This window comes from Narcine bancroftii, chromosome 1 (assembly GCF_036971445.1).
Source record: "Narcine bancroftii isolate sNarBan1 chromosome 1, sNarBan1.hap1, whole genome shotgun sequence".
Lineage (NCBI taxonomy): Eukaryota > Metazoa > Chordata > Chondrichthyes > Torpediniformes > Narcinidae > Narcine > Narcine bancroftii.
In genome coordinates, this window is record NC_091469.1 from 12,729,859 (window position 1) to 12,742,257 (window position 12,399).

The 12,399-nt window shown below is 43.6% G+C and overlaps 2 protein-coding genes across 2 annotated transcripts in view; both read left to right on the forward strand.

The window, feature by feature from the left end:
- LOC138735497 (E3 ubiquitin-protein ligase UHRF1-like) overlaps positions 1 to 12,399 on the forward strand; it is a 125,455-nt gene that overhangs the window by 21,208 nt on the left and 91,848 nt on the right. The window lies entirely within an intron of this gene.
- Positions 2,414 to 2,698, forward strand: LOC138755220 (large ribosomal subunit protein uL14m-like). The gene has a single exon (XM_069920815.1). It carries the CDS (start codon positions 2,414 to 2,416, stop codon positions 2,696 to 2,698), a length of 285 nt encoding a protein of 94 aa, XP_069776916.1.

Genomic DNA, 12,399 nt, shown 5'->3' on the forward strand with positions numbered 1-12,399 from the left:
TTTGGAGGATTTTGTGGAAATAGCTTTTAGATGCTGACTGCAGAAAGACCAAATAGGCAACAGCGATCCCTGTCTTGATAGTCTTAATGAAGGTATTTGATCCAAAACATTGACACTTCTTCCTCTCCCCGATGTTCCTCCAGCAGATTTTTTTTACACCAGATTACAGCCATAAACCATGCTCTCCCTGTATGCTTCTGAAGCTTGTGATAGGATTACCTTGGGAACTGACAATGAACCTGATGGTACACGGTCTTATGTGTTGCAGTAATTTGGAGATAAATTTTTGTGGGCAGCCGAATTTGAGAAGGAACCTCCAAAGTACATAGTGATTGACATTAGAAAGTGCAGCAAAGGAACAGGCCCTTCAGCCCATAATCTCTGTGTTTATCATGATACCAAATTTAATGAATTCCATCGGTGTGCACCTATCTCTCTGTACCCTGTCTGATCATGTGCCTGTCTAAATGCATCTTAAATTTTGCAAATGTATCTGCTTTCACACCATCCCAGGCAGTGTGTTCTAGGTACTTGCTATTCTGTGTGTGTGGGGGGAGGGGAAATCTTGCTTTAAATCTCCTTTACACATTCTCTCTCTTAGTTTTTTTTTAAAAATTCTAACCCTTGAGATTCCAATACTCCAGAGAAAAGAATCCAAGTTTGTCCAATTTCACTTTGTTACAAATACTCTCCAATCCAGGCAACATCCTGTAGAACCTCTCCAAAGCCTCCACATCCATTCATTGTATCCTGCATTTCTCTTTTGGTTATGTAATGAAGATCAGACAGACTTGAGCCATATCCCAATTTGGGGAACATTTATTCATTCACTGGGAAGCATCCACCCTGCAAAAGATCCTGTCATTTGCTTTCCTTGTGGCAATCTGATGTGTCTCATCTCTTGGATAGCTTCTGTTGCTCAGCTGTGGAAGAAAGTTGGATTGGGGAAACAAAACTATTACAGTGGCATCCCTGAGATCAACATCCCCAATACTGACTTGTTCTTGGTGAGGATGTTTATCCGGCCATGACATGGTATTAAGGATATCAAGGTCACATAAACTCCGTGTAAGTGATGATGAGTTTATTGTCATACAAATTTGTAAAATGTACATATGCACTAAAATGTTTGCTGAAGCCGAATATGTACTTGTAAAGTAAAACTATTAGTATTAGTCTGAAATGTTCAGTTCTTTATTATATAGCACATTTATTCAACTTGCGTTGACCAAAGTGCTGGAACAAACCAAGGCAATCGATCGAAACTAGTACAACTATTTACAGAACAACGGATTAATACGTTATAAATAGACATCAATTGCAACGCTGTCGGAGGTTAGGAATGTACAAAGGGTTTCAGATGTTACACGCTAATGATAGAAGGTATGTTTTTAACCTGAATTTAAAGTAGTTGAGGGAGGGGGCTAGTTTAATGGTCAGGGGAATGCTGTTCCACAGTTTGGAGACTGCAACTGTTAAGGCCCGGTCTCCCCTTTGTGTGCGCTTAGTGTGTGGAACAGCCAGGCGTTCTGCGGTATCTGACTTGACCTGCTTTGGAGTAGAGTAGGGGGTAAGCAGATCAAAGATGTGTGTTTGGCGGGGGAGGGGGGGGGGGGGTGGGGAGGGGGTGGTAGGCAAGGTCATTGAGGGCCTTGTTTGTAAATAGCAACTTGAAGTTGATTCTTAGCTGCTCTGGCAGCCACTAGATGGAGGCCAGAACTGGGGTGATGTGGTGTCTCTTCTTGGTACCGTTAGGACCTTAGCCACAGCTTTCTGAACTGATTGGAGGTGGGTTATGGAGGACTGGCTAATTCCAGTGTATAGAGAGTTAGTGTAGTCCAGAAGATAAAGGCATGAATAACCCTTTTTGAGGTCCTTGAGTGAGAGATACGGTTTTATTTTAACAATAGTGCAGAGCTGGAATAAGCAGCCCTTCAGTTGAGCATGTAGATATTCAGAGAAAGAATGAACTGGAGATTTTAGAAAGCATTAAGTTACCAGGACTGATGAGATATACCTCAGGCTACTGAGGGAGGAGATTGCTGAGCCTCTGGCGATGATCTTTGAATCATCAATGGGGATGGGAGAGGTTCCAGAGGATTGGAGGGTGGCGGATGTTGTTCTTTTATTCAAGAAGGGGGTAGAGGGATAACGTACAGTGGAGCAGGCTCTGCAAGGGGGCACCATCATTCCTTCTAGCGTGCATGGTGCTGCCTGGGCTCCTGAGCATTCCCAGTATTTTCTGATTTTTAATGTGGATTTCACCATGTGCAAAATTTTCGGATTGTAATTGTTTTTGTTTTCGAGTTTCCAATGGCACTGTTCACAAAGGGCTTTGTGCCTTTGACTTGTACCACAGAAGCAATGAGCCAAATGTTCAGTTCCTCACCAGTCTCTGTAGCCATACAAAAAAATGACCAGGGTGTGGGTGGTGGGCAACAGTTCCCTCGGCAACACTCCCTACCATAGGCCGCCCAAATGCATCCATTTGTACACCAAGAATGGCATAGGCAAAGTAGGGGACAAAATCTTGCTGGCCATCAAAGGGCAGAAGAAGAAGGCATTGATTGTGGGTCACAAAATGCCTGGTCCTTTGATGACGCCCAGATTAGACTCCAACAATGTGGTGCTCATCGAAGACCATGGAAACTCCATGGGGACACGCATCAAGGTACCTATCCCCAGCAGACTGCGATGACTGGGTGGTGAATATTCAAAAGTACTAGCAATTGCTTAGAAATTTATCTGATTGGGAGAACAGATGCTATAAGCATCAACAACTTCTTGCACTTTGAACCAAATTGGTTCAATTTCAATTTGTGTAATAAAAGTTATTAATGTCAAAAAAAAAAGAAGGGGGTAGAGATAGCCCAGAAAATTATTGACTAATGAGTTACTTCATTGGTTAGTAAGTAGATGGAGGAGATCTTGCGAGGCAGGATTTATGAATAGAGATAATCAGCATGGCTTTGTCAAGGGCAAAGGATGTGACTAAACACATTGATGAAGGAAGAGCAGTAGATGTAATATATATGGATTTCAGAAAGACATTTGATAATGTACCCCAAGCAAGCTTTGTCGAGATAGAAAGGAGGCATGGGATCCAAGGGGACATTACTTTGTGGATCCAGAACTGGCTTGCCCACAGAAAGCAAAGAGTGGTTGCAGACAGGCCATATTTTGCATGGAGGTTGGTGACCAGTGGTGTGCCTCATGGATCTGTTCTGGGACTCCTACACTGTGATTTTTATAAATGACTTGGATGAGGAAGTGGAGGGGTGGGTTAGTAAGTTTGCAGATGGCACAAATGTTGGGGGTGTTGTGGATAGTGTGGAGTGTGGTCAGAGGATGCAACAGGACATTGATAGGATGCAAAACTGGGCTGAGAAGTGGCAGATGGAGTTCACCCCAGATAAGTGCGAGGTGGTTCATTTTGGTAGGTCAAATATGATGGCAAAATATAGTATTAATTGTAAGACTCTTGGCATTGTGGAGGATGAGAGGGATCTTGGGGTCTGAGTCCATAGGGGACTCAAAGCAGCTGCGCAGGTTGACTCTGGTTAAGAAGGCATATGGTGTATTGGCCTTCATTAATCGTGGAATTGAATTTAAGAGCCGAGAGGTAATGTTGCAGCTATAAAGAATCCTGGTCAGACCCCACTTGGAGTACTGTGCTCAGTTCTGGTTGCCTCATTACTGGAAGGATGGGGAAGCCATTGAAAGGGGGCAGAGGAGATTTGCAATGTTGTTGCCTGGATTAGGGAGCATGCTTTATGAAAACTGGTTGAGTGAACTTGGAGTGATGGAGGATGAGATGTGACCTGATAGAGTTATATAAGGTGATGAGAAGCATTGACCATGTGGATAGTCAGAGACCTTTTCCCAGTGTAATAAAAGGGAGTAGAGATAGCCCAGAAAATTATTGACCAATGAGTTACTTCATTGGTTGCCACAGAGGACACAGGTTTAAGGTGGTGGGGAATAGGCGCAGAGGAGATGTGAGGGGTCAGTTTTTCACTCAGAGAATGGTGAGGCCATGGAATTGGCTGCTGGCAACGGTGGTGATGGATACGGTAGTCTTTTAAAGACTTTCGATAGGTACATGGAGCTTAGAAAAATAGAGGGCTATTATGGGTAAGCCTAGTAATTTCTAATGTAGGGACCTGTTTGTGACAACTTTGTAGGCCAAAGGCCCTGTATTTTGCTGTAGTGTTGTTAGTAAACCAATTAAATTAAGAGACACTCAATACATAAATATTCGGATTAATCCCAATTCGAGAAAAAAGTGAGTTGTAATCGTGCAGGAAGTCTTTGTGGTGTCGGAGCAGTCCATGATTAGTGTATCAAGGGGAGGTTCAAGACTGATAAGTTGAAAAGAAACTGTTCTTGAACCCAGAGTGCTGCTTTTCAGGCTTCTGTACCTTCTGCCTGAAGGGAGCAGTGAAAACAGGTTGTGACCAGGATGGTGAAGGTCTTTTATGATGTTGATTGCCTTCTTGAGAAGAGGTATGAGCACTGCTGGGGACCTCCAAATTGGAGTTAACATGCCAGTCGGTAACCTTTAAATAAATGTATGCTACAGTTATATTATGGTTGTCCTGGAGTTCAGATGCTGAAGTCGGTGATATTTTTTAAGGAAACTTTTCAGTAGCTTCACATTAATGGCTACAGTGAAGAAGAACAAAGAGGGAAGAAAATCTGCAAAAACGGTACTTAGACTTGTCTCAACCTCATTGGTTAATTTTTGTTGCTAGGCCTACCTGCTCTTGTGAGACAGAGCAAGCTTGTTTATTGCAAGGTCGCAATAAACTCCTCAGTGTTGACTCTTTCCTCCCTCTCAAGCACATAATCTTGCATACTACCTGCCTACTCATTCTTTTGGCCACCTCCTGCTTGATATGTGGAAGAGTTTGCAGAACTTGGCTTGACCTCATTAACTCATCTCATTGTATGTTTGTTGGAACATTGAACCTTGAACATTAAAAGTAAGCCATCATTCCTGGTTATCCATTTTGAGTTTGAAAGCACTGATCCTGAGGACTGGATTGAAAAAGGTCTTAAATTAGGTGTTGTAGATTTTTGATATTTTTCTACATCACTGGTTTATTCAAGACTCCATTTCAAAATGCTGCATCAAACCATAGCAGTGGATTGCTATTTGTATTATCCATTTCATTTGTGGGTATAAAGGGTAAATAGAAGCAAATTGTCTTTGATCCAGAGAGTCTGCTGAAAAAGTGGAAGAGCTTTTGGGTCCCATTCTCCTCCCCCCCCCCCCCCCCAACTCATCATCTTTTTTTTTAAATTGATTCTTTTCTATTGGTCTTCATGAGTCTGTTGAGCTGTTTCTTTTGCCTTAAACCATGCTGGTCCTTTCAATCCAATGACACAAATGTACATCGAAAACCACTGGCGACACTCAAATCTTGGAGGACTCCCAGCAGTTTATGGGCAGGATTCTTTGGGGCTCCTGTTGCGTGGTTTGGATCTATTTTCAGTTGTGTTCTCTGAAATGGATATCTTGCAAAAGGGAGGAGGAAGTTTGGCATTCGAATCCACGACATTTTTGTTTCAGATGCATTCCTTAGTGCATTTTTCAATGCAACTTATAACATTTATTACAGTTTTAAAAGTGGGACAATTGCAGTACAGTACGTTTTCCCCATATCCGAAGTTCTGAATACCTAAAAGATCCAAAAACCCAACTTTTTTGCGACGCCGGCATAATGTCACAAGTTGAAAAAAATTTATCATCTGACTTGCCCATGTGGGTCTGACGCTCTGTTAGTGCTATTTTGATAACGGCAGAGCTCGACTGTACAAAGATATAGTTGCAAATGGCAAAAAGGTCTGCAGATAGCACTTTGGGTGTCAGTGGGGGGAAAAAAGCGGAAGTGTTTATGTTTGTCTATAGAACAGAAAGTCAAGCTGTTGGCTACATTTATCATGTAAGCAGAGATTGTTATTTTTTGGTATGCATTAAACATTACTTCATGTTGGAAAAGTCTGCCATCATTTTTTTGTTGTTTAACCGCTGATCTGCAAGTATTCTGTTAATGAGCTGCTTAAAACCATTTTTCCGAATAAACCCGATAACCGAAAAATGTATGGTACCAAGCATTTCAGATACGGGAAACTTACTGTATCTTGAATGGATTTTCTTGAATGAAGATTTGTATTCAACCCAGACCCCTAGCCCCCATTAGAGACATAAGCATTCTCAGATGACATTTTTTGCTCCAGTTAAAACCCCTGGTATCTGATACTTGTGGGGATTGGAAGATTACAGATAAGTGAATTTTCTGGTTGCTTGAGATTGCATGTTCTGTGATTGGCGAACTAATGGTGAGGTGCACCAATTTTAAACTTCTTCTTTTCCGTAATTTTTTTTTTTGCTGGTTGCTTGAGGATGCAGGTTGTTTCATTTCTGGATAACAAAGGTTTTACTGTATTTTGTGCCATTAAATGTTGAAAAATAATATACACTGCAAAAGTCACTGATGTACTTGCCTAACTGTGTTGAATAATTTCATTGTATGTTTGTTGGAACATTGAACCTTGGACATTAAAAGTAAGCCGTCATTCCTGGTTATCTATTTTGAGTTTGAAAGCACTGATCCTGAGGACTGGATTGAAAAAGGTCTTAAATTAGGTGTTGTAGATTTTTGATATTTTTTCTACATCATTGGGTTTATTCAAGACTCCATTTCAAAGTGCTGCATCAGACCATAGCAGTGGATTGCTACCAGTTCATTTGGCAAAGAAAACTTGCATGTATCAAATTAAATTCAGACTGGATATACTGCAGGAAGTAATTTGCCCTTTTGTGCCAAAACCTTTCCAGCAACTGCAAGGCCAGATCAGGATAGTGATGGAATAATTTCCCCCTGCCTCTATCTGTAAAGAGGCAACAAATCTCAAGAAACTGAGCACCATCCAGAATATAGCAGTATTCTAGGTGATATCCCATCAACCACCTAAACCTTCATTCTCTTCACCACTAATACACAGTACTGTCTACAAATGCAGATCACTCTAAGTCTAAAGCATTTCCTAAGCCTGTAACTTCTACCTTCAGCAAGGACATCTGATACATACGAATACCATCACCTCCAGGTTCCCTCTGTTTTACATGCAATACTGACTGAAATATATTGCTCAACCTCTGTCATTTGGGTCAAACTTCTAGAACTCTCTATCTTTTGAAGAACTACAGAGGCTCATCTCCACCTTCTTAAGGGTAATTAGGTATTAACAATAAATATTGGAATTGTCAGTGATACCCCCCAGAATTCAAAAAATGAATAAAGGAACAAATAAAAACTAAACATCTTTGAACAAGGAAGTAATTGAGGAGAAGAACAAAAATAAAAGGACACGATCATGGACAGGATGGGGTTAAGAGAGAAATGGGCCAATTGCAGACAAATACGACCATCCAGTTCAAAAAGGCAGGGTAGATGAATTTGCTGTTTTCCTCTGTTGTTCTGTCACTAACATTTCAGTTCAATGACCATCCATTAGAATGAGGAAAAGTTAGAAATTAAACTTGTTTATATTTGTAAAAGGGCAAAATTGGAGTCAGGTTGAATGGCCACAAGTAATGATAGTGTCAGAGTGGTGCAGAGCAGAAACAGACCTTCGGCCGACCATTTTGTCCACCTGCATGAGACTGTATCCTATGTCCTGCCTAGAAGTAGTGAAACTCCAAAGTCTGCAGAATCTTTGTAGTAAAACACAATGCTGGAGAAACTCAGCTGGTCAAACAGGATACTTCATATAACAAAGATAAAATGCGTAACCAGCAATTTGGGCCTGAGCCCTTCATCAAGGTATCCTTCATCTTTGCCTTACCAATCCATATACCTCTCTATATGTCTCTTGAGCATTGAGTTTTAGCTGATTCCATCATATTCGTTCATGGCTGCACGCTCCAAATACCAGTCATTCCCTGTGCAAGCAAAACTTGATCCTCAAATCCACATTAAAACTCCTTCCTCTCACTTAAAGGTCATCCCATTTTTTTGATAACCCTATCATGAAGAAAAGATACTATCTTCCTTACCAATGCCTCTCGTAATTTTATATACATTTACTCCAGGGAAGACAACCCAACCATCCAATCACTTCCTGTAATTAAAGACAACACTATAATGAATTTTCTCTGTGCTCTCTCCAGTGCATCCATATACTTCATGTTGTGTGGTGACTGCATGCAATACTCTGCATGGCTTAACCAGTGTTTTGTAAAGTTGCAACATAATGTCCCAACTTTTGTATCCATACACTGACCTATGAAGGCAAGCATGTCATTTTTACCTTGTCCACTATTCTTGGGGGCCCTTATTCCATACAGGAAAGTATGAACTTAAGTCCCAATGTTTTTCTTTTCGTCAACATTCCTCAGTACTCTACCATTTACTGAATACCCTATGTTGATAGAATTCTCCGTGTGCTTGTCAAGATTAATTTCCATCTGCTAACATTGTGCAACTTTCCATCTCTAAAACCCCTGGTATCCGGCACTGGTGGGGATTGGTAGATGCCGAATAAGTGAATTTTCTGGTTGTTTGTGATTAAGTATTGTGTGATTGGTGAACTAATGGCAAGGTTTACCAATTTTAAACTTTTTAGAAATCTATTTATTTTCCTTTATTTTTTTGTTGGTTGCTTGAATTCTGGGAGGGGTGGGGGTGGAAAAAAGGGTTCTACTGCCTAGCCTGTTGTAGCCTAAGATGACTTTCCTGGCTATCCGTACAGCCAAATTTTGTGCCATCTGCAAACTTGCTGATCATCCTGCTATATTCACATTAAGGCTGCTGATATAAATGACAACAAAAGTTTAAGATTCAGATTTATTGTTAGAGTACATATATGATATCACATACAACCCTGAGATTCTTTTTAATGCAGGTGAGGCAGAATGACCACTTATTGGTAGTGCAAAACTATAGACAATGTATACCTGTAAACAAATACAAATGTGTAAATAAACAGAGAAAAAAAGCAGTGCATCCATATACTTCATGTTGTATAAAGTGCACAAGTGAGAGTCCTTAAATGAGTCCCTGATTGAGTTTATTGTTGAGGAGTCTGATGGTGGAGCTGTTCCTGAACCGAGTCGTGTGGCACCTCTTTCCTGATGGAAGCAGTGAGAACAGAGCGTGTGCTTGGTTATGTGGATCCTTAATGTTTGCTGCTGTTCTCCAATGGTAGTGTTGGCTGTAGATGTTCTTGATGGTGGGGAGGGTTTTTCCTGTGATGTTCTGAGCTATGTGCACTACCTTTTGAAGGGCTTTATGCTTGGGAGTATTGCTATCCCCATATCAGACTGGAATGCAGCCGATCAGCACACTTTACATCACAAATTTGTAGAAATTTGTTGGGTTTCTGATATCGTATCAAACCTTCGTAAACTCCAATGGAAGTAGAGGCACTGGTGTGGTTTCTTCATGATGCCATTAGTGTGATGGATACAGGAAAGATCATCTGAGGTAGTGACTCCCAAAAACTTAAATTTGCTCACCCTCTTGACCTCAAATCCTGCAATGAATCGTACACCTCTGGTTTTACCTTCCTGAAGTCAACAATTAGCTTCTTGTTTTTGATGGCAGTAGGCACTTTCAGGTGGCAAAATTCCCCGCTTGTAAAACTGCATATTATGGCAATATGCGGCTGTCGGGAGGCCACTTGAATGTGCAGGGGGCGCCTGTGAGGCGAACTTTGTAACCCTCCTCCGAGAGGGGTAATCACCGCAGCACAGTTGTCCCCCCAGCTACCTGAATGCAGCCACCTGAAAGCGGCTGCTAAGGGGATGATAGTCAGCTGGTAGCGCCTGACAGGTTCCCTCCCAGCTGCCCCTGCCCCCCGTCGCTGGATGTCAGGGCAGGGGCAGCCGGCACGGGTATGTCCCCACACTGAACCGCTGTCCCACTCTCCCAACAGCCCGCTATCAGTCCCCACTCTGTGGGGCGGCCGGCGCGGGCTGTAGCGGTCGGGGCGGCCGGTGCAGGCATAGGGCTGCCCCTGCCCGCTACTACACCCTGTGCCAGCCGTCCCACAATGTGGGGACTGATATTGGGTTGTTGGGAGAGAGCGGGGCAGTGGGATCAGTGTGGGGGACGTCCCCGCGCTGATAGCCCGTGCTGGCTGTCACAACTCTGACAACCAGCCATCCCAAACCTGACAGCCCGAAGAGACAGGAGCCGGAGGGCGGTCAGAGGGGCAGGAGCCGGAGGGCGGTCAGAGGGGCAGGAGCCGGAGGGCGGTCAGAGGGGCAGGAGCCGGAGGGCGGTCAGAGGGGCAGGAGCCGGAGGGCGGTCAGAGGGGCAGGAGCCGGAGGGCGGTCAGAGGGGCAGGAGCCGGAGGGCGGTCAGAGGGGCAGGAGCCGGAGGGCGGTCAGAGGGGCAGGAGCCGGAGGGCGGTCAGAGGGGCAGGAGCCGGAGGGCGGTCAGAGGGGCAGGAGCCGGAGGGCGGTCAGAGGGGCAGGAGCCGGAGGGCGGTCAGAGGGGCAGGAGCCGGAGGGCGGTCAGAGGGGCAGGAGCCGGAGGGCGGTCAGAGGGGCAGGAGCCGGAGGGCGGTCAGAGGGGCAGGAGCCGGAGGGCGGTCAGAGGGGCAGGAGCCGGAGGGCGGTCAGAGGGGCAGGAGCCGGAGGGCGGTCAGAGGGGCAGGAGCCGGAGGGCGGTCAGAGGGGCAGGAGCCGGAGGGCGGTCAGAGGGGCAGGAGCCGGAGGGCGGTCAGAGGGGCAGGAGCCGGAGGGCGGTCAGAGGGGCAGGAGCCGGAGGGCGGTCAGAGGGGCAGGAATGCACTATTGAAAGATTGTTTTTGGTGCACCATTCAGCCAAGTTTTCTATCTCTATTCCTGTATGCTGACGTCACCCCTTTTTTATGAAACCTACTACCTTGGCATATTCATTGAATTTGTAGATAGTGTTGTTGTTGTACCAAGCCACACAGTCATCGGTGTAAAACAAGTAGGGTGGGGGGGGGGGGGGGGTGTTGGTTGGTGTTAAGGACACAGCCCTGTGATGCTCCAGTACTGATGGAGATTGTAGAAGATGTATTCTTTCCAATCTTCACTGATGTTGTCTGAAGATGTGGATATCCATGATTGAATTACACAGTGGTGTGTTAAGTCCCAGGTTTTGAAGTTTGCTACTCAGTTTTGAGGGGATGATGGTGTTAAATGCCAAACTGTGGTTGATAAAGACCATCGTGATATCTGCATCTTTGCTGTCTTGTTGTTCCAGGGCTTTGTGTGGAGCCAATGAGATGCATCTGCCATAGATCTGTTGCTACAATAGGCTAATTGGAACAGATCCATGTTGCACTCAAGTCAGGAGCTGATGTGCTTCAACACCAGCCTTTTAAAACACTTAACTGTTGATGTGTGCCATTGCTCGATACTCATTTAGACAGGTTGTCATACAATTGTATGATTGACGCTTGTTTGAAACAGGTGGGTACCATGCCCTGCTGGAGTGGGATGTTGAAGATATCTGTGAATATGTCGGTAAGATGATCAGCACAGATTTAAAAAAAATACTTGTCCAGGAACTCCAACCAGACCGAATGCTTTTTTTTTTAGATTTGCTCTTCTGAAGGCAGCCTGCATATGTGGAGAGGCGAGGATCAACAGGGGTCACGGGGTGTGCAGTCGTAGTTGTTTCTTGTTCTTGTGGTCGAATCGGGCGTAGAAGGCATTGAGTTCATCTGGGAGTGAAATTTTGCTGTCTCCAACTGCACTGGATTTTGTTTTATAGCAGGTTATGCCATTTTGGCCCCAATTCTTGTGGTATAATGATCACCAATTGATAGTGGAACTAGATGAGATTTGGTTGGTGAGAGCTTGTTATTCACAGCAGATTGACATGGAAATTTTGGATGAGAATGTGAAAAAGCTATCATTGGATTTTCCACATTGTTCATGTGCATGGTGTGAACTGCAGTCCCTGTGGGGAATGCATTAATTCTATTTTTTTAAACATTCCAGGCCACTTGATTTCCTATTTTATTATGAAGCATTAAATATATAATAATATTGAAAATATGCCAGAAATGAACAGCAACATCATTAATAGTTTAGATTAAAGTAATATTTAAACTTTAATTCAAACTTTTAATGTATAATTTTAAATATGCATGCTGTGTGACTGCTTTCCCATTTATGTCAGAAGTGATTAGAATAGAAGACAAAAGGTGTGGGAAGTGGAGAGACAGGATGGGGGGGGGGAAAACCAATTGTGGGGTTGTGGGTGCGGTGAAAGGTTAGAAAAAAATAAAGTATACGAGTAGATATAGAAGGAGATGAGAATCAGATGGGGTTGGGATTATCTAAAATTAGGAAGATCAATGTTCTGTCTGTTAGGTTTAAGGCTGTGCAGGAGGATATGATGTGTT